Genomic DNA, 20,919 nt, shown 5'->3' with positions numbered 1-20,919 from the left:
AGCGTGACTCCAAGACGCGCCACTACCTCTCTACTAGCTGGCCGCCCGGCCTCTCCTCCAGTTACCCTGCCACTGCGGCGCTCCTCTCATCAGCGTCCCAGGCCCAGAAGCCCCGCCCATGCCAGGCATAGGCCCCGCCCCTGCGTCCCAAGACCCTGCCTCCTCTTGTGGGGGGGAATCGGCCTCTTACTCTAGGCCTTTCGGTTTGCGCGAGCGGGCAAGAGAGCGTGCGTGCGGCGAGGAGGGTGGGCGGTCTCGCTGCCGCTGACGGTAGGTGGAATCGCACTCGAGTCCGGGCAGAAGCAAGCCAGCGAAGGGCTGCTCAGACGCTGCGGGTTGGGCCTGGCTTGGGCATTTTCTCCTTGGAGGGAGCGCGCGCTGCCGGGTACCAGGGCAGGCCTCCGGGGGGGTAGGCGGGGCCGCGCGTGCGCAGTCCGCCGGCTGCGGCCCGGCGTGGATGGTGCGGCTCGAGTGAGGGTATTCCTTCGCCGCCTGTTTGGTGCGACGAAGCCTCCAGTGGCCGGCTTTGTTGCCTCTTGAAGGATCCCGAGCCGCGTCCCAGTGCAGCCAGTGCTGTAGAAATGGGAAGGCGGATGGCGAAGGCTCTTCTAGCTGGGGCGGGTGGAAGCGGGACGCCCGGCGGCTCCTGGGGTGGGGCTGTGATTATGGGACCTAGGGTTCGCGTTCTCCCAGGGGGACCGGGCGGGGCCCAGCCGGGATGCTCTCTGGGCCCCTACTGCCCTCTGCAGGGCGTCGGAGGAACTGCCCAGAGGAGTCATTGCTGAGGAGCGGAACTCGATGCAGATGAAGGTTCTCAAGGGACCCCTCCGCCGGGGTGCCCCTCAGCGCCCCTCCACTCAAGAGAAATAAACCCGTAAATCTGGTTAATGTGAATGCTAAAGGCAGCCTTGAAGGAAAAAAGAAAAGGGTGAAATGTGGAGGCCTCGGACGCAGAACGGGACGCGTGTGGTGGGAGCAGGCAGCCGGGGTCTGGTGCCCAATGTGTCAGGCCGCCTTTTTATAGGGTCGGTTACTGCTGGCCGCATTTTAAACTCCTCCCCCTTTACCCAACAAACAAACAAAACCCATCAATTTGAACTTCCGGGCTTTCCGAAGGAATGGGCTAGAATAGTAAATCCAATTTTGGCAACTGTTAGAGTACACTGGGGTGTGCCTATAAGGGAGATGAAAGGGTTTGGCGACTTTATTTGCGTTTGTGACCTTTGGCAATGTGGAGCTCTTGTCCAGCTAGGACTAGCTTAATCATCCCATGACCACTTCTGTCCCCATAAGAGCAGCATGTGGGAAATGTGACGGAAACACCATCCTCCAAACACCAGGCTTTGAGGATGCCGTAAAGAAAGATCACCATATATATGTATCTGTATGCATATCTATATATGTTATGTCACAAGTCACAAGGTCACACTTCAAAAACTAGGGGAAATGACTGTCTTAATCAGACTTAATAAGGAATTTCGTTATTTACATTCTAAATTTTTCCTTCCTGGTGCTTCTCTTCATTTTGTATTTGTAGACTGGAATAATGAAGGAAATTGTCATCTTTTTTTTCTCCCTCACAGGAAAAACAATCACATTCTCTGTCAAGCAGCTGTAGTTCTGATTGTCTACTAGGTTAAGCCTACTACTTTAGCTGCTGAGATAGAAAAGTTGTTTTGCAGGGGTTCCAGGCTGGGCGTGGTGTCATTGGTGGCAGTGCACTGGAGTGGGAATGTGGAGGATGAGTTAAATGGAAGTTAATTCAGTCTTTACCTCTGTGATGTGCTCTGCCTTGTATTCATGATTTCCTAGTCATTCTGGTTCTTGTTGAAATGAAATTTAGGTCTTTTCTGTTGCTCCTGGACACAGGTTCTTAGCTCTTTTTTGTGTCATGGATCCCTTTGAGAGTTTGATGATAGCTGTAGACCTCTTTCCCCCTCCCCATGCATATATACATGTATGCATAACATTTTCTTACAATTCTAGAAGATTCACATGCATTGACTCTAGATTAAGAATCTCTGTTTTAGGGATTTAAAAAAAAAATCCTGAGAGCTTCCTAAACTCTGTTTTTAGATAATGATCAAACACTTTGAATTTCCTGGCCCTGACACTATGACTTATGATGTTTTATAAGACAAGAACTATTCCTTCTCTTCTAGTTCTGGGAAAGGATAGCAGTGACATATTTATTAGCAATGTGATAAAGGTGGAATAAGAAGGGTTTAGGTTTCCACATTATGCTATAGTATTAGAAAGCAGAAATACTAACAGCAACATGTTGAGGCTTAAACACTGTGGAAGAAAGATTTTCTGTCCTCTAGGAACATAATATGGGGGGAAAAACCCTCAAGATTTTAAATATACTTTTAGTGGCCAAAGGTAGTAAAGTCAGTGATCAGCTGGGTGTATACTGGGAGAACGTAAATCCATGCCTTCTGTTTTATCAGGGAGGATTTTCATGAGATTTTAGTTGATGCAGAGTGGTTTAGGTGGTACCCTTCTTAGGCCAGCATGACCCTGAGGCACTTTACTAAATGAGGACTTTTTTGCAGATGGAAGAACTGGAGCAAGGCCTGTTGATGCAGCCATGGGCGTGGCTACAGCTTGCTGAGAACTCCCTCTTGGCCAAGGTTTTTATTAGCAAGCAGGGCTATGCCTTGTTAGTTTCAGATCTTCAACAGGTGTGGCATGAACAGGTGGACACTAGTGTGGTCAGCCAGCGAGCCAAGGTAAGTATGAAGAGAAGTACTGCTGTGAGGTGGTGGGGGATACCATTGTTTCCTAGTGAAGGTCGGGGATGTGAACATCAACCAACTTGCTGGCCTGTAGATTCCCAAGGAAGGTTGAATTGGGTTGAGACAATTCCAGTTAATGTCCTGTACTTCTGCCTATAGCCCTGGAATCTTCATGTGTGTGTTTGTGTGTGAGAGAGAGAGAGAAAGAGAGAGAAAAAGTTAGTTTCTCTACCCTATGCATGATAATGAATATATTATTTGATCTAGATAGACCTTTTTTTTTTTTGCCCAAGGCAGAATTTTGAAGTAGGCCAGTTGATCTTTGTGACTGTCTTCTTTTTGTTTTCTTCTTTCCCGTTGTGATGTTTTTATCTTCTGTCCCCTTCCTCTCATGTCCGTTGTCTTCATGTTAACCAGGGCTTTCCTTTGCTGTTACTTATGAGGGAATTATTTTCCTATTAGCACCCTTACTGTGTACCACTGCTGTCTCTTTAGGAGCTGAACAAGCGGCTCACTGCTCCTCCTGTGGCTTTCCTCTGTCATTTGGATAATCTGCTTCGCCCATTGTTGAAGGACGCTGCTCACCCTAGCGAAGCTACCTTCTCCTGTGATCATGTGGCAGATGCACTGATTTTACGGGTGCGGAGTGAGCTGTCTGGCCTCCCCTTCTATTGGAATTTCCACTGCATCCTAGCTAGTCCTTCCCTGGTAAGTGCAATTTGAATATGGGGTTTGGGGAGGGATGCCAGTTGCTTTGAGATGAAGCTTTAGGTGCTTTTATTTTTTTGCAAACTTTGTTTGAAATTCTCCAATCAGAAAACTTTCCTTGACTATACAGAAGACAAAAAGGATTCTTGACTGTTACATCCTTTCCTTGCAAAAGGAGCAGAGTATTGAGTGTCTTTTTGCATTAATTAATTTATTCAGCTTTTTTTTTTTTTTTTTGAGACGGAGTCTCGCTCTGTTGCCCAGGCTGGAGTGCAGTGGCGTGATCTTGGCTCACTGCAAGCTCCCTCTTCCCGGGTTCACGCCGTTCTCCTGCCTCAGCCTCCCAAGTAGCTGGGACTACAGGCACCCACCACCGGGCCCGGCTAATTTTTTGTATTTTTAGTAGAGATGGGGTTTCACCATTCACAGGATGGTCTCAATCTCCTGACCTTGTAATCCATCCGCCTTGGCCTCCCAGAGTGCTGGGATTACTGGCATGAGCCACTGTGCCCAGCCAATTTATTCAGCATTTTAAAAGCATCTACTATGGGCTAATTGTTGGTTATCCAGACCTGAAACAATATAGCCTCTTCCTGGAGTTCATAATCTAGTGAGAAGACAAACAGGAAATTATGATAAAGTATGATAGGTTCTTTGATTGAGGTAGACCCTGGATGGTTGAGGATTGGAGAAGACCTCTTTGAAGAGACTGTTACTGAGCTGAGTTTTGAAGATGAGTAGGATAAAATAAATAGAAAAGTCATTGTAGGCGAGAGGTGTAGAGATGTGTAAGGATGTGTAAGTGAGGGGCAAGTTCGGGAACTTCATGACTGCTGTGTAGATAGGAAGGAATGAGAAATGAGGGAGGCAGTGGCCAGATCTTGAAGGATTCTAATGAGTTTGGATTTTATCTCAAAGGCAACAGGATTCACTGAAAAACTTTAAACAGGAATTTTACATGATCCAATTCATGGTTTATCAAGAATATTCTGGCAACAGGGTAGAATATGTACCAGTGTTAGGTACCTTTCTAAACATGATCTCATCATTTAATCCTTGCAGCTGTCCTTCAGGATAAGTATTATTGTCCCTGTTTTTCAGAGTAGGATACTGAGATTGAAAGTAACTTGTCCAAGGCCATCAGCTTATGAATAAATGAGCTGGAATTTGAATCCCAGAATAGTCTGGTCCAAAGCCTCATTTTTAGAGAGTAGGGGGATAATATCCTCTACTAACTCATAGCTTTATGTTTCCCAAGAGATTTTATTAGAAATGAAGAGTGGACGTTAAAGACTAGTTTTCTGGAATAACAGACAGGGTTTCAGTCAGTAGCACTTAGGGGACAGGGTCTTCTTTGCGAAGCCTAAGAGTATAGATTTGTTAGCAGAGGGATTGGAAGACAAGAGGACATCATTTTTTTCTTCTTTAGTCTCCCACCGGGGATGTGATGCTTTGGCATCAATGGAAGACTGGATAGAAAGACTTTTTGAGGAACTGTTTGCTGATGTTTATTTTTGATTTGGAGCCCAGTAAAACTAGAACTGAGTGCTGAGAGAATTACTTATTCATTTATTAACTTCTAAGGCCTATCAACAGTGCTTAGCATATACTCACATTTGTTTATTTTAATTGAATTTCTTGTGAAATATTCCATCTTGCAAATAAATATAATTTTAAAAATAAATTAAAAAATAAAATTAAAAGTTTTTTTTGTAGAGATGGGGGTCTCTCTGTGTTGACCAGGTTGGTCTCAAATTCCTCACCTCAAGCAATCCTCCTGCCTTGGTGTTGGGATTACAAGCCTGGCCCCATCCCATATTTTATCTATTTCATTTAAAACATTTAAACTGGCCGGGCGCGGTGGCTCAAGCCTGTAATCCCAGCACTTTGGGAGGCCAAGACGGGTGGATCACGAGGTCAGGAGATCGAGACCATCCTGGCTAACACGGTGAAACCCCGTCTCTATTAAGAAATACAAAAAAAAACCAGCCGCGCCAGGTGGCGGGCGTCTGGTGTTCCTAGTACTCACGGGGTTTCGCCGTGTTAGCCAGGATGGTCTCGATCTCCTGACCTTGTGATCCGCCCGTCTCGGCCTCCCAAAGTGCTGGGATTACAGGCTTGAGCCACCGTGCCCGGCCACATTTAAACTTTCTAAGTAACACCAGGGGGCAGTGTTTCCTCAATAATGTTTGTTCTGGGACCAAACCATTTGGGTGACCTTTGGGAATCCCTAGCAATAGCTAATCTCATTTTGTATTACATGGACCTAGAAATGCAGAATACGTAGTGTGATTGTGGAGGCAGTTCTTCTTGGAGGCTCATGGACTCTAATAGTTTTTTCTTTCAAAAGAATACAGTAAGGAACACTAGTATAATGATATTACAATTATATAATATCTATATTATAATATAGATTAGCATATAAATATATGTAATAAATAATACATATTATGTTAACATATGTTATGTTAATCTATATTAACATAATATATAATGATACAATGTAATATATATTATATAATATGTAATGATACAATATAGCATGTAATACAGAATACAATATAATATAAAAGTATGTAAAGAAAAACTAGCTATTCTAGGCAAATTCCTCTAATTGGGGAACTACATTAAAGGAAAGAGACATCAGTGTTTAGGGAGGGATGAGTCTTGGTTTGCCATAGGAAGAAATTAGATTTGAGCAATTGATGAACAATTGTGCTTCAAGTTAAAATAAAATACTTATCATTAAAAGAAGAATGCCCCCCTAGGGAAATGCCTGAACTTGAGAGAGTTTTATATGGAAAAAGAGCCAGTGGACACGGGTAAGGATGTAGGTGGATACTATTTCAGGTTTGTGTGTATGTCTGTAAGGTCACACAGTCATAATTTTTGTTTGTAACTCATTCTTGTGATCGTTTTCATTTAATTTTTTTGAATGAGTAATTCTTTAAAAAGGCAAACATTTCAAACAGCATTAAAGTGTATACAGTGAAAAAATAGATCTTTCTACCCCTTTCCCTAGTCCCTCCTTTTCCTTTTCCAAAGCAACTACCAATATCAGCTACTTGTGAATTCTTAAAGCTGTATGTGTATATACTGTATATATATCCTCATATAACCAAATATATATCTGTGTATATGTGTATTTTTTGACAAATAGTATCATGCTGTACACACTGTTTAGTACCTTCCTTTTTTCACTTAATTGTAGAACTTACCCACTGCTTCACTTGGCCAGCCTTAAAAAAAAGAACTTAGAGATTATTCATATCAACACATTCAGAGGACCTACCTTTGTGTTTTCTTTCTCTCTTTTTTTTGAGACGGAGTCTCGCTCTGTCGCCCAGGCTGGAGTGCAGTGGCACGATCTCGGCTCACTGCAAGCTCCGCCTCCCGGGTTCATGCCAGTCTCCTGCCTCAGCCTCCAGAGTAGCTGGGACCACAGGCGCCCACCACCACGCCCGGCTAATTTTTTGTATTTTTAGTAGACACAGGGTTTCACCATGTTAGCCAGGATGGTCTCGATCTCCTGACCTCGTGATCCACCCACCTCGGCCTCCCAAAGTGCTGGGATTACAGACGTGAGCCACCACACCCGGCCTGTGTTTTTAATGGCAACATAGCATTTAATTTCATGAATGTATCATATATTTAATTGATCTGCTATTAGTAGACACCTAAGTCTTTTGCTGTTATATACGGTAACTATCCTTGTATTTACTTTTTCTGCATGTAAATGTGTGAGTAAATTCCCCTAAGTGGAATAGCTGGGTCAAGGAATATTTGTATCTTTTAATCTTGCCACATAACATAATGCCAAATTGTCTTTCAGAGACATTATGCAGCTTAACTCCTTCCAGTTGTACACGAAAGAGGAGAATGCCGGTTCCTCATACTTCTCCAGCATAACATACTCACATTAACAAGCTAATGGTTCCTAAGTCTGCAAGAGTATTATGGAATATGTTAGGTTTTGGGTCTCTGTTTGCTTGCTTGCTCTCTCTCTCTCCCCCTCTCCCCCTCCTTTTCTTTCTTTTTCTTTTGAGATGAAGTCTCATCATGTTGCCCAGGTTGGTCTTGAATTCCTCAGCTCAAGCGATCCTCTCACACTGGCTTACCAAAGAGTTGGAATTATAGCATAAGCCTCCGCACTTGGCCCCAGGTCTCTGTGTTCTAACACTGAGTCCATCTTCATTTATGACAGACTTCATCTCTTTCTGTTTCCTGTTGTCTGTTCTTTCTAATGTCTAATATAAATTTTGATATTCCACATTTTAGCTTTCAGATTTGTCATGTCTTTGGACATTTTTTGATTCCTAGGAGCCACATCCAAAGGTTTCTTTTTTTTTTGGAGACGGAGTCTCGCTCTGTCGCCCAGGCTGGAGTGCAGTGGCCGGATCTCAGCTCACTGCAAGCTCCGCCTCCTGGGTTTACGCCATTCTCCTGCCTCAGCCTCCCGAGTAGCTGGGACTATAGGCGCCCGCCACCTCGCCCGGCTAGTTTTTTGTATTTTTTAGTAGAGATGGGGTTTCACCAGGATGGTCTCGATCTCCTGACCTCGTGATCCGCCCGTCTCGGCCTCCCAAAGTGCTGGGATTACAGGCTTGAGCCACCGCGCCCGGCCTCTTTTTTTTTTTTTTTTGTGAGATGGAGTCTCGCTCTGTCGCCCAGGCTGGAGTGCAGTGGTGCGATCTTGTCTCACTGCAAGCTCCACCTCCCGGGTTCACGCCATTCTCCTGCCTCAGCCTCCTGAGTAGCTGGGACTACAGGTGCCTGCCACCATGCCCGGCTAATTTTTTGTATTTTTAGTAGAGACGGGGTTTCACCGTGTTAGCCAGGATGGTCTCGATCTGCTCGAGACCAGGTGGATGACCTCGTGATCCACCTGCCTCAGCCTTCCAAAGTGCTGGGATTACAGGCGTGAGGCACCGCACCCGGAGGTTTCTTAGTGGCAGAAAGAGATCGGTTTTAGAACCAGCAGACTTGAATTTGTAACTCAGCTCCACCACTTTGAGACTACTTGTATTAATTTGGATAAGTACTGAATTTTTATGATTCAGTTTCTTCATCTGTAAATAAATCAACCACAACCTTACTGTCGAGTCATGAGGATTAAATAAAAGCACATATGAAATATCACTTATGTTTAGCATTATAGTGGACCTGTGAGGGCAAATATTTCAACTCCATAACTTTTCGTTTTAAAAGAGATGCTGGAGCCAGGCACAGTGGCTCACTCCTGTAATCCCAACGCTTTGGGAAGCCGAGACAGGCAGATCACCTGAGGTCAGGAGTTCGAGACCAGCCTGGCCAACATAGCGAAACCCCGTCTCTACTAAAAATACAAAAATTAGCCGGGCATGGTGGCACATGCCTGTAATCTCAGCTACTCAGGAGGCTGAGGCCAGATAATTGCTTGAACCCAGGAGGTAGAGGTTGCAGTGAGCTGAGATTGTGCCATTGAACTCCAGCCTGGCCAGAGGGAGACTCTGTCTTTAAATAAAAAATAAATAAATAAATAAATAAAAGAGATGCTGGGGATGATGGCTCATGCCTGTAATCCCATCAGTTTGGGAGGCCAAGGCAGGAGGATTGCTTGAGACTAGCAGTTTGGGACCAGCCTGGGCAACATAGTGAAACCTGTATCTACAAGAAAATAAAAAAATAAAAAAAATAGCTGGGTGTGGTGGCATGTGCCTGTAGTCCTAGCTACTTGGAAGGCTGAAGTGGGAGAATCACTTGAGCCCAGGAGTTCAAGGCTGCAGTAAGCTGTGATTGCATTACTGTACTCCAGCCTTCACTGTATCTCCTGATATGATTCATCTTGATCTTTTTTGTTTGTTTGTTTGTTTGTTTATGAGATGGGAGTCTTACTATGTTGCCCAGGCTGGTCTTGAACTCCTGGGCTTAAGTGATTCTCCCTCTTTAACCTGCAGAGTAGCTGGGATTACAGGTGTGTACCACCACATCCAGCTTGATTCATCTTGAGATGGAGACCTATCATTCTGCTCCCCTGCTCATGACTTATGAACACTTCTATGGAAAATCTGAAGACTTTGGAGAAAATTATGTATAGCTTTTCCTCTGAAAAAGATTAGCAACTCCTATTTTTATATCCATTACACTTCCTAACCTCCTTAACTGTTGTGAGCTCTTTGATGGCAGAGGCCTCATAGGGTCAGAGTACATATTAGGAACCCAGTAGATACCTGTTGAATTGACTGATGAACTGTATATCTTCATATATTGCTGTCTATCAATTACGGGGAGTGTCCTTGACATCCTAAAGCACTTCAAGATTTTTCCTTATAGTGTCTGTGGATTTGCTTTGAACTATTTACACATTATTATTATTATTATTATTATCATTGTTATTTGAGATGAAGTCTCTCTGTCACCCAAGCTGGAGTGCGGTGGCATGATCTTGGCTCACTGCAGCCTCTGCTTCTCAGGTTCAAGTGATTCTTGTGCCTCAGCCTCCCGAGTAGCTGGGACTATAGGTGCGTGCCACCATGTCTGGCTAATTTTTTTTTTTTTTTTTGAGACGGAGTCTCGCTCTGTCCCCCAGGCTGGAGTGCAGTGGCCGGATCTCAGCTCACTGCAAGCTCCGCCTCCCGGGTTCACGCCATTCTCCTGCCTCAGCTTCCCCAGTAGCTGGGACTACAGGCGCCCTCCACCTCGCCCGGCTAGTTTTTTGTCTTTTTTAGTAGAGACGGGGTTTCACCGTGTTAGCCAGGATGGTCTCGATCTCCTGACCTCGTGATCCGCCCGTCTCGGCCTCCCAAAGTGCTGGGATTACAGGCTTGAGCCACCGCGCCCGGCGACTGGCTAATTTTTTGTATTTTTAGTAGAGACAGGTTTCACCATGTTGGTCAGGCTGATCTCTCATTCCTGGCATCAAGTGATCTGCCCACCTCAGCCTCCCAAAGTGCTGGGATTTTTTACACATTTTATCTAGTCTCTCATATGCCCATTAACACATATTTTCAAAATTTCTACTGATCATTAAGTTAAGGCTATCTGGTCTAAGGGAAATCATTTTAGTGTTCCTCTAACTTTGAAATGAATTATACCTCAATAATTCAGAATGATGTAACCCAATCCTATGAAATTATTTTAGCAGTTACAGTATTTACTGATAAAAAAACTTTTTAAAAACTAAATAGACATTGGGGTCTGACAGATAATTTCAGTTGCCTGGTATGGCATTATCATATTTAATTAGACATGATATTAATTAAAATCTGTTCCTTGTCATGTTTCATGTTGTTATATAATATTTACTGTCACTCAAAGAAATTGCTATTGAGGTAGCTATCCAGAGGGAAGCTGGTTATTAATTTAGGAGTTTCTGTTGTTTCAGTGCTGCCACCACTTGGATGGTGTTGCTGCTTGGGTAGTAATGACAATTATTTCAATTCAAGTCATCAAATATTCACTGTCATTTATACAAGTATTTGCCTGTTTTCCTTCTGATCTACTTAAACAGTACCAAACTTTTTTTTTTTTTTTTTGAGATAAGGTGTCACTCTGTCACCCAGGCTGGAGTGCAGTGGTGTGATCTCGGCTCACTGCAACCTCCACCTCCTGGGCTCAAGCAATTCTCCCACCTTAGTCTCCCAAGTAGCTGAAAATATAGGCACGCCTCACCACACCTGGCTAATTTTTTTGTATTTTTAGTAGAGATGGGGTTTCACCATGTTGCCCAGGCTGGTTTCAAACTTCTAAGCTCAAGCGATCCGCCTGCCTCGGCCTCCCAAAGTGCTGGGATTACAGGTGTGAGCCACCATGCCTGCCCAGCAGGACCAAATTTAACAAAACAATTCCTAGGAAAGAAGATTGAGTGTAGAGCAGATACATTTTTCCAAAGCTGAACTTCTGCCACATTCTGAACAGTACTTCCTAGAGGGTTAAGTTTTTGCTAAGGACCTCAACTGGGGGTCAGTGCCAGGTTGGGATGTGCTATGTGGTAGAAGGAAGAGTCTAGTATCTATAGCTGGACTTTATTTCTGGCTCTCCCCTCTGTGCCAGAACCCTTCCATTTCTTGGTTTTTGGTTTTGGTACAAAAGCTGCCGCCACTAACTTCCTTTCTTTCCACCTCCCCACATCCAGTCTTTTCTCTTCTAATCTAACAGAAATGTGGAAAAAAGTCTTTTCCTCTTAATTTGAGCCAAAGCACAATTAGAACTTTTAGTAGTAACTTCTACCTAGAAAATGAATGGAAAATGAAAACACAAAGGTCTGAAAGAGGCCAGACGTCTGATCTGGATCCAGGTGAGTCTGGCTTGCACATATTATGGGACACTGTAGTACCTTTTCCTCGTTTCAAGCCTGTTGGGGTATCTTGTCTAAAAGTACTCCTTTTTCAGGTCTAGGACAGGGGTTGGCATACTATGGCCATGGGCCAGTTCTGGCTTGCTGCCTGTTTTTGTAAAGCTCTGTTGGAACACAGCCACCTGATTTGTTTACATATTGTCTGTGGCTGCTTTTGTGCTACAACAGGAGAGTCAAGCAGTTGCAACAGGGACTGGATAGGCCACAAAGGGAAAAATATCGACTATCTGGCCTTTTTTTTTTTTTTTATGGAGTCTTGCTGCGTCACCCAGGCTGGAGTGCAGTGGCGCGATCTCAGCTCACTGCAAGCTCTGCCTCCCAGGTTCATGCCGTTCTCCTGCCTCAGCCTCCTGAGTAGCTGGGACTACAGGCGCCCGCCACCACGCCCAGCTAATTTTTTTGTATTTTTATTAGAGACGGGGTTTCACTGTGTTAACCAGGATGGTCTCCATCTCCTGACCTCATGATCCTCCCACCCCGGCCTCTCAAAGTGCTGTGATTACAGGCATGTGCCACCATGCCTGGCTAATTTTTGTAATTTTTGTAGAGACTAGGTTTCATCACGTCGCCCAGGCTGGACTTGAACTCCTGGACTCAAGCAATCCTCCCACCTTGGCCTCCCAAAATGCTGAGATTACAGGCATGAGCCACTGTGCCGGCCTAGCTATTTTTTCTTGACAGGTTAATAGACACCTTGTGTAGATGAATTAAATGATTATTCTATATAGCTATACCTTATCATATGAGAATATTACCCTATTTGTACAGCATTATGGCTGTGTTTGCATTCTTCTTACCTCTTGTTAAAAATGGGGGGTGTGGGCTGGGCACAGTGACTCACACCTGTAATCCCAGCAGTTTGGGAGGCTGAGGCAGGCAGATCACCTGAGGTCAGGAGTTCAAGACCAGCCTGACCAACATGGTGAAACCCCGTCTCTACTAAAAATACAAAAATTAGCCAGACATTGTGGTGCGTGCCTGTAATCCCAGCTACTCAGGAGGCTGAGGCAGGAGAATCGCTTGAACCTGAGAGGTGGAGGTTGCAGTGAGTTGAGATCGTGCTACTGCATTCCAGCCTGGGCAACATGAGCGAAACTCCTTCTCAAAAAAAAAAAAAAAGAGTTGTGTGTAGAGTGGGTTGGCTTATACCTTCCTAGGCTAGTTCTTGGTAGGTGGCTTGCTTCTATTTTAACAATAACCTTAGACTACACTGCATTTGTGGGAACAGATTGAAACTCCAGGCTCCTTCTGGGCTATCATGAGCCCTGAAGTGGCTCTTAGTGTCTGTACTAATTTGACTTTCAAGGGTCTTTACCTTCTGTTGATTTTTGTCTTCTGTTAACGCTTTAGCTAGTGTACTCTGTTTTTGCCACACTTCCTTTCTTGAGGGCTACTTGGATCTTCTGCTTTTCTTGTTTGTTTGTTTGTTTTCTTGTTGTTGTTTTGAGATGCAGTCTTGCTCTGTTGCCCAGGCTGGAATACAGTGGTGTGATCACAGCTCACTGCAGCCTTGACCTCCTCAGCTCAAGTGATCCTTCCACCTCAGCCTCCTGAGTAGTTGGGATTATAGATGCATTCTACCATGACTGGCTAATGTTAAAATTTCTTTTTTGGTAGAGATGGGGTCTTACTATGTTTCTCAGGCTGCTCTTGAACTCCTGGACTCAAGTGAATTCCTACCTTGGCCTCCCAGAGTGCTAGGATTATAGGCATGAGCCATCTCAGCTGGTGGGATCTTTTTTTTGAGAAAGTCTCACTCTGTCTCCCAGACTAGAATGCAGTGGTGCAATCTTGGCTCACTGCAACCTCTGCCTCCTGAGTTCAAATGATTCTCATGCCTCAGCCTCTCAAGTGGCTGGGATTACAAACACCTGCCACCAAGCCCAGTTAATTTTTGTATTTTTAGTAGAGGTGGGGTTTGACCATGTTGGCCATGCTTGTCTCAAACTCCTGACCTCAAGTGACCCACCCGCCCTGGCCTCCCAAAGTGTTGGGATTACAGACATTAGCCACTGCATCAGCCACCTTCTTAATATATGTAATTATTGTATGTATGTTTACATTCATGTAAATGGGTTACTTGCCTATGAAACTGTAAGTTTCTATAAGAACATTTATTTTCAGTATTTTTTCTAGTACCTAAACCGAATTGGAGAGTACTTTATAAGAGTCTTTTGGCTAATGGATATCTCTTCCATCAAAGGTCTCCCAACATTTGATTCGTCCTCTGATGGGCATGAGTCTGGCGTTACAGTGCCAAGTGAGGGAGCTAGCAACATTGCTTCATATGAAAGACCTAGAGATCCAAGACTACCAGGAGAGTGGGGCTACGCTGATTCGAGGTGAGAGGACATTCTTGGAGGAGTCGGGTGGGGAGTGGTATAGATAGTCAAAGAGTCTTAGGAAGGAGGGAGACTCATTTGCATTAGAGAGGTGCTTCCCCCAGGATGCCTGCTGAATACTAATCAGAAACTGGAGTCTTGATACTAGGTGACTCTTTTTTGTTTGTTTTGGAGATGGACTCTCACTCTGTCAACTCGGCTGGAGTGTGGTGGGTGATCTCAGCTCATTGCAACCTCCGCCTCCTAGGCTCAAGGATTCTTCTGCCTCAGCCTCTCAAGTAGCTGGGATTGTGGACGCACGCCACCATGCGTGGCTAATTTTTTTGTGTTTTTAATAGAGATAGGGTTTCACCATGTTGGTCAGGCTGGTCTCGAACTCCTGACCTCAAGTGATCTGCCTGCCTTTGCCTCCCAAAGTGCTGGGATTATAGGCGTGAGCCACTGTGCCTGGCCTGGGTGACACTTTTCTCTGCCTCGAATACCTGACTGGAGCCCAAGTGGCCAATAGAAGCTGTAACTGAGTCCAGACATGCCCTAGGCAATGGCGGGGAAAGACTTTGGAAAGGAGCCAATAACTATACAGAATTATACCAGAGCAACATGGACTTGGGAGTTTAGGAAGTTTCATGGCTCCAACTTCAGAATAAAAATTCAATTTGGCCTTTGTTTTTGTGGCAGGAAAAACTCCTAGAGCAGATGCTACCACTAAACCTGCCATTTGTTGCTAATCACCCTCTCCCACTACTGTTTGCCCACATGCTCTCAGCCCTTCTTCTCCCACTGAACTAGGTGTCTCTGCATGATGCACCTTCCTCCTCTTTCCTAAGTAACCCTGTTTTCTTCCCTTTCTATCAGGTAAGAAGCTTATTCTATATGACTCACGTTTCTTTTCTCTGTTCCTTCTTATTACAGATCGATTGAAGACAGAACCATTTGAAGAAAATTCCTTCTTGGAACAATTTATGAAAGAGGTAAGGTATTTGTTATTTTCTTGTGTGTCTTTGCCCTACTTCCTCTTTCCAGGTGCCTGAGTGGCCACTTGTGTTTTGGGTATTAGGTGGCTTGTGTGGTTGGAATGCCCTTTGTCCAAAAAAGTTGCCCATAGAAAGTCTGATAAGGCTTGAGATGTACTTAGGGAGGATGAGGGGAAGAAGGGGGAAAGAACGGAGGAGGCGAAAGTGGGCTGATTGATACTTATAAAACATCTCTGTTAAAGTACCAGGGATTTCATTTGGAATTCTCTAACCTTGGAAAGGTTGGTTGACCGGTTGTTAAATTTTTGCTTGTTGAGATCTGGTCATAAGGTCTGGACTGTAGAGCAGAAGGGTAGGCGTCATTACTTGTCTAGGCCCTTTCAGGATCCAGCAGGAGACGAAGGTAAAAAGCTTAGGGCTACCATTTGGGAGCTGTCTTGTGGGCACAGTAGGTTGTGGAAAATCACAGTGTTTATACAAGGGGACTGGCAAAGGAATGAATGGGGAGTAGATAATTGTGGCCTGTCAGAAGCTCCTGCCTAGGTTTCCCTTCTAAGGATTGAGCTCAGCCAAAGGAAACATCTATTAAATGCCAAATAGGGAAAGTATTAATAATAGTGACCTTTGATTATGCCAGTCAGTATTGATCTTCTTCCCTCACTCTTCTGTGACTTGTTGGTTATACAGTTAGTACCTTAGTATTATTGCCCCATTTTCTTTGATAGAGTTCGGCGTGGCTGCCTTCTCTGAGGGAGCCGGAGGCGGGCGCCTGATCTCGGTTTCACTGCGGAAGTTCGGCCTCCTGTTCACGCTTTATTTCCGTCTCAGTTTTCCGGAAAGTTGACCGCGAGGTCACCACCTCGGGCCCAGCTTATCTCTGCGCGAGTAGAGACGGGTTTCACCCCAGAGCATTAGATGGTTCGATTCTCCTTGACCTTCGATCCGCTCACTTCGGCCTCCCAGTGTTGGGATTATATGCGGAGCCACCGCTACCGGCTCTTTTGAGATGAGCCTTCGCTTTATTGCCCAGGTTGAGGTAATAAAAGCATCTCGCTCACCATTAACTCCTCCGCTCCCCAGGTTCAAGCAATTTTCCTGCCTCAACCTCCTGAGTAGCTGGGATTACAGGTGTGTGCCACCACGCCCAGCTAATTTTGTATTTTAGTAGAGATGGGATTTCTCCATGTTGGTCAGGCTGATCTGGAATTCCTGACCTCAGGTGACCACCTGCCTCGGCCTCCCAAAGTGCTGGGATTACAAGTGTGAGCCACTGTGCCCAGCCTATTGTCCCATTTTCTAATTATATATATTACCCAAGTTGGTACTTTATCATGTAAGTAAATAATGCTATTATAATCTGGTGTTATATATAGATTATTTATATTTCTGCATTGTCTTCTGGATTAATTTGTAAGCTCTTTGTGGACAGGGTCTCTGTCCCATACCTCTTTTGAAACCTAAATTAACACTTTTTAAAGGGCTAGGCATAAAGCAAATATTCTTTATTTGGAACCTCCCGTTCTGCCTCTGCGCATTGACTGAGCTACAATGCTTGGGGTCTAAACACTAAATGCAAAAAATGTGAGATAGGTGCTCAGTCCAGGTACTGAAGCAATTGTAAGTCTGGAGAAGAAGGAAAACTTGTATTGCTAAGTCCTGAAACAGAAAAGGTTTCAAGTCTTTTTGTTGTTGTTGTTGTTTTTGTTGTTTTGTTTTGTTTCTTTTGAAATAGAGTCTCACTTGCTCTGTTACCCAGACTGAAGTACCATGGCACAATCTTGGCTCACTGCAACCTCCCTCTCCCGGGTTCAAGCAATTCTTCTGCCTCAGCGTCCCAAGTAGCTGGGATTACAGGCACGCACCACCACACCCAACTAATTTTTGTATTTTTAGTAGAAACAGGATTTCACTATGTTGATCAGGCTGGTCTTGAACTTCTGGCCTCAAGTGATCCACCCTCCTTGACCTCCCAAAATGCTGGGATTATAGATGTGAGCCACCATGCCCAGCCTAGAAAAGGTTTCAAGTTTTTATGGGTAAAGAGAGACCATCAAACCTAAACTTGTGACTGAGAGAGATTTCTTAGGCCGTTTTTCTCTTAGATAGCTTCCCCTGTCTATAAGTTTAGGTATTAAGGCTGGGGATAACATACTGGTTCCCTGCCTCATCCCCTTAGTTAAGCACTGCAAGGCTTGTTCTTAGCTCAGTAGAGAGGTCTCTTCCTGATCTAGTGCCTGCATACCTACCCAGCTTGACTTCTTAACATTTTTCTCTATGTACTTTATGCCTTAGCTATATGGAATGACTTTTAATTTCCCCAAATGCTGTTTTATCTTATCTTTAGGTACACATTCTTCCCATGATCTAGAATGCCCAATGTTCTGGCCTTATCTAACTTGTAAACTTCTTTTTTTTTTTTTTTTGAGACGGAGTCTCGCTTTTGCCCCCCCGGCTGGAGTGTGGCGTCATCTCGGCTCACTGTAAGCTCTTCCTTCTGGTTCACACCATTCTCCTGCCTCAGCCTCCCGAGTAGCTGGGACTACAGGCGCCAGCCACCATGCCCGGCTAATTTTTTGTATTTTTAGTAGAGACGGGGTTTCACTGTGGTCTCAATCTCCTGACCTTGTGATCTGCCCACCTCGGCCTCCCAAAGTGCTGGGATTAAAGGCATGAGCCACCGTGCCTGGCCCTAACTTGTAAACTTCAATTAATCTTCTAGATGTCAGCTTCACATTGTTTGGGAGACCTTTCTGTACTCTGCTTGTAAGGACTATTCTTCTTCCCTGCTGCTATAGTACCTTGGATTATACCTCTGTTTTACCTCTTATAACATTGTAATATTACTGTTTGTACGTTTGCAAGGCTATGGCTTTCTCCTCCACTGATCTGTGGACTCTCTGAGGCAAGGACCATGCTGAATGCGTTTCTATATCCCCAGCACTGTGCATGGTGCCTACAGGTAGTAAGTCTTTGATAAGTTTGGGTTAATATTTTGATAAGTCTAAGCTAGGGGAATTTTATAAAAATTATGACAGTGTGGCCTGTGGATACAATGTTACTTTTTTTTGGCTGGAGTGCAGTGGGGTGATCTCAGTTCACTGCAACCTCTGCCTCCCGGGTTCAAGAGATTCTTGTGCCTCAGCCTCCTGAGTAGCTGGGATTACAGGTGTGCCCCACCACGCCCTGCTAATTTTCGTATTTTTAGTAGAGGTAGGGTTTCACCATGTTGGCCAGGCTGGTTTTGAATGCCTGGCCTCATGCAGTCCATCCACCTTGGCCTCCCAAAGTGCTGAGATTACAGGCGTGTAATTAGCCAGTGCACCTGGCTCAGTGTTGCTTATTAGACCTGTATTTGGGGTCTTCAGTTATTCTCATGGCTCATTTTGCAGCTTTGGATAAATCACTTCTCATTTGTAAAATTAGAGGCTCATCGTTTTCATACTATAGGTTGGGAGGAGCCCTGCAGAATTGAATGAGAAGGCATATAGAATTTAGATGGCAGCACAGGAAGAGTACTAGTGTTTTGGAACCAGCTACTTCAAGAATACTGGTCCCGTAGGTTCTAGGTGGATCAGTCTCATAGACTTGTAGAATTTTATTTTATCTGGAAAAGAAGTGAGAGATAGGTAGTTGTAGTTATAGCTTTCGATTTTATAGACGAAGAAGTTGAGCCTCAGAGAGGTTAAGTGACTTGCCTAAGGTCATATAGCTGTAGCTTTATGTTTAGAACTTCCCACATTTCTTGACACATAGTCTAGGATTATCTCTGTTTTGTTTTGCTACTTTAACTGGTTGTACACACCAGTTAGGAGAGATATAAGGGCTAGGATAATATGGAATTCTTGTGACCTCTGGGGTCATTGCACTGTCCTCAGAATGTCCTATATAGCTGCTAGAACTGAAAGGTTTCCTACTGGGGCTGTAGAACTTATGACTGCTGCATCTTTTTAGTTACTCTGCTTGCCCGGGGTCCTACAAACAGGACACAGAAGGGTCATGGGGTCACCCAAGACTGAACTGAAAGGATGTGCCATCAAAATAAGCAACATGGAATAGGAAGATAAACAAACCAGGGAGAGAGCTCGGGATGAAGGCACAGGGGGGCCAGGGCTGGTGTCAGAGGGCCATGCGGTCATTGCCTGGGGTCAGTTTTTAAAATTCTCATTGGGATTATTACTAGGCAAGAGGCTACAGACAATAAGGCACAGGGGGCAGTAGGCCAGGCAGGTTGCTAGGATACTGAGGCTCGGGAAAATAAGAATTGAGCAGGGGTTACTTCTCCCTATTTGGTCCTTTTGTTTTTCCACTTTCTCTAAGAGCCTCTGATTTCTCAATTCTGGGGAACCCAAGGAGCCAATTGATAGTGGCCTAACTAGAGGGGGAATACTGACAATGTTGACTCAAGTCAAGGCTGGGTAGTGTGCCTGTTGGCATGATCTTCATGGAGGCCAAGAACCCTATATAGGGCATTTTATAGGACTGGGAGTTGAGAGGCATCTTTAGGAGTGAAAGAAGAGTCAGGGACTTAGGGACTGTTGTTACATGGCAGTAGGAACTGTATGAAAAAGGAAGTTTAGGATGACTGGGCAGAGCCCACTCTCAGTCTAGTCCACTGGAGGGAGTTCCTTCCCCTGGCCCTGTCCATGCCTCGCTCTCTCCATCTGGTTGCCATCAGGCTGTGTGGCTGCTGGCGGGCTCTTTATTTATTTATCCCAGTGTAATGGGGTGAGGAGGGAGCTGGCCTAAGGCTGGCATTCCAAGGCCATGCCACTGAGCCACAGGCGGTTTGCATGGGTGTGTGAGTCACTGGGGCTGCATGCTGCTCAAACCAGACGCGGCCAGGCTCAGGGACAGCAGGCAGCCCAAAATAGAGCCCCGCCCTCTACAGCTGGCAACCCCTGGCTAGGAATCAGCTCTTGACACCAAAACCTGGGCAATTGCATGAAGTTGGCTTCCTTTGATAGGGGTCCCTTAGCAGAGATGGAGATTTTGCAATTCTTTCCTCCTCTTTCTTCATAGGAGGGTATTCAGCATAGCAGTTGTTCTTATTGCTGCATTCTGAATGCCTTATAAGTCTTAAATAATCTGTTCAGTATAATACCTTAGCTAAGAAATTAGGGGGCTATAGTTAACGTTGATTTGACTTAGCATCCTAAATGCAGCCATGGTTGTTATATTCTGTCTAGTTTTAGTTACTGTCTTCAGCTCCTGTCTGGTTGCAGCCTGATTCTCGAGCAGATACTTTAAGCTATGAAGATAGTCACTGCTGCTCTTATGAAGCAACAGCTTATATCACTTGGGGAAGATGGGCAATGCTTTAACTTGAAAATTGCCATCCTTTTAAGCTTGTTCACAGTTCTACTTGGTTTCTTTGGCTGGCTCTCCATCTTCTGCCTGCCTCTTAAAGGTTAGTGTTTCCCAGGATCAGGTCCCCGATCCTCTGACGCTACACTTTCATTCCTCTGGGTCGTCTCCTCTAGACACCAGCGTCAACTATTGTTGGTACATCACTGAATACCAATTTTATATCTCCACTGTGTTTTAGGCCCATATTTCTTTCTGCATATTTGGCATTTCCACCTGGATGTCCCGCATGAAGCACATCCTGAACATGTCCAAAATGAATTATCTACTCCCCCAGACTATTTCTCTTATATTCCTTAAATTGGGGAATTATACCATTATCCGTTCAGTTTTCTAAGCTAGAAATTTGGGAGTCACCCACTTTCCTCTTTGTCCTTACTTTCAAAGCCTAATTTATTGACTGTCTTTTGAATCTGCCTGTCTTCTCTATTCCAGCTTCCGTTGTCTGAGATTAGCCA

At 44.7% G+C, this 20,919-nt stretch overlaps 1 protein-coding gene across 3 annotated transcripts in view; it reads left to right on the top strand.

Annotated features, from left to right (window-relative positions):
- NHEJ1 (non-homologous end joining factor 1) overlaps positions 1-20,919 on the top strand; it is a 90,048-nt gene that overhangs the window by 1,167 nt on the left and 67,962 nt on the right. The window contains exons 1-5 of one of the 3 annotated variants that reach the window (XM_003907975.4): positions 128-270; positions 2,556-2,732; positions 3,234-3,446; positions 13,985-14,123; positions 15,036-15,094. In XM_003907975.4, coding sequence (XP_003908024.1) covers positions 2,556-2,732; positions 3,234-3,446; positions 13,985-14,123; positions 15,036-15,094 — 588 coding nt within the window. In that variant the 5' untranslated portion in view covers positions 128-270. Of the gene's footprint in view, positions 1-127; positions 271-307; positions 1,026-2,555; positions 2,733-3,233; positions 3,447-13,984; positions 14,124-15,035; positions 15,095-20,919 lie in introns of those variants that run through there. The other 2 variants (XM_009183114.4, XM_009183115.3) reach the window with 2 other exon arrangements.

Source organism: Papio anubis, chromosome 10, assembly GCF_008728515.1.
Source record: "Papio anubis isolate 15944 chromosome 10, Panubis1.0, whole genome shotgun sequence".
NCBI classification, from domain to species: domain Eukaryota; kingdom Metazoa; phylum Chordata; class Mammalia; order Primates; family Cercopithecidae; genus Papio; species Papio anubis.
This window is presented reverse-complemented; position numbering and strand designations above follow the sequence as displayed.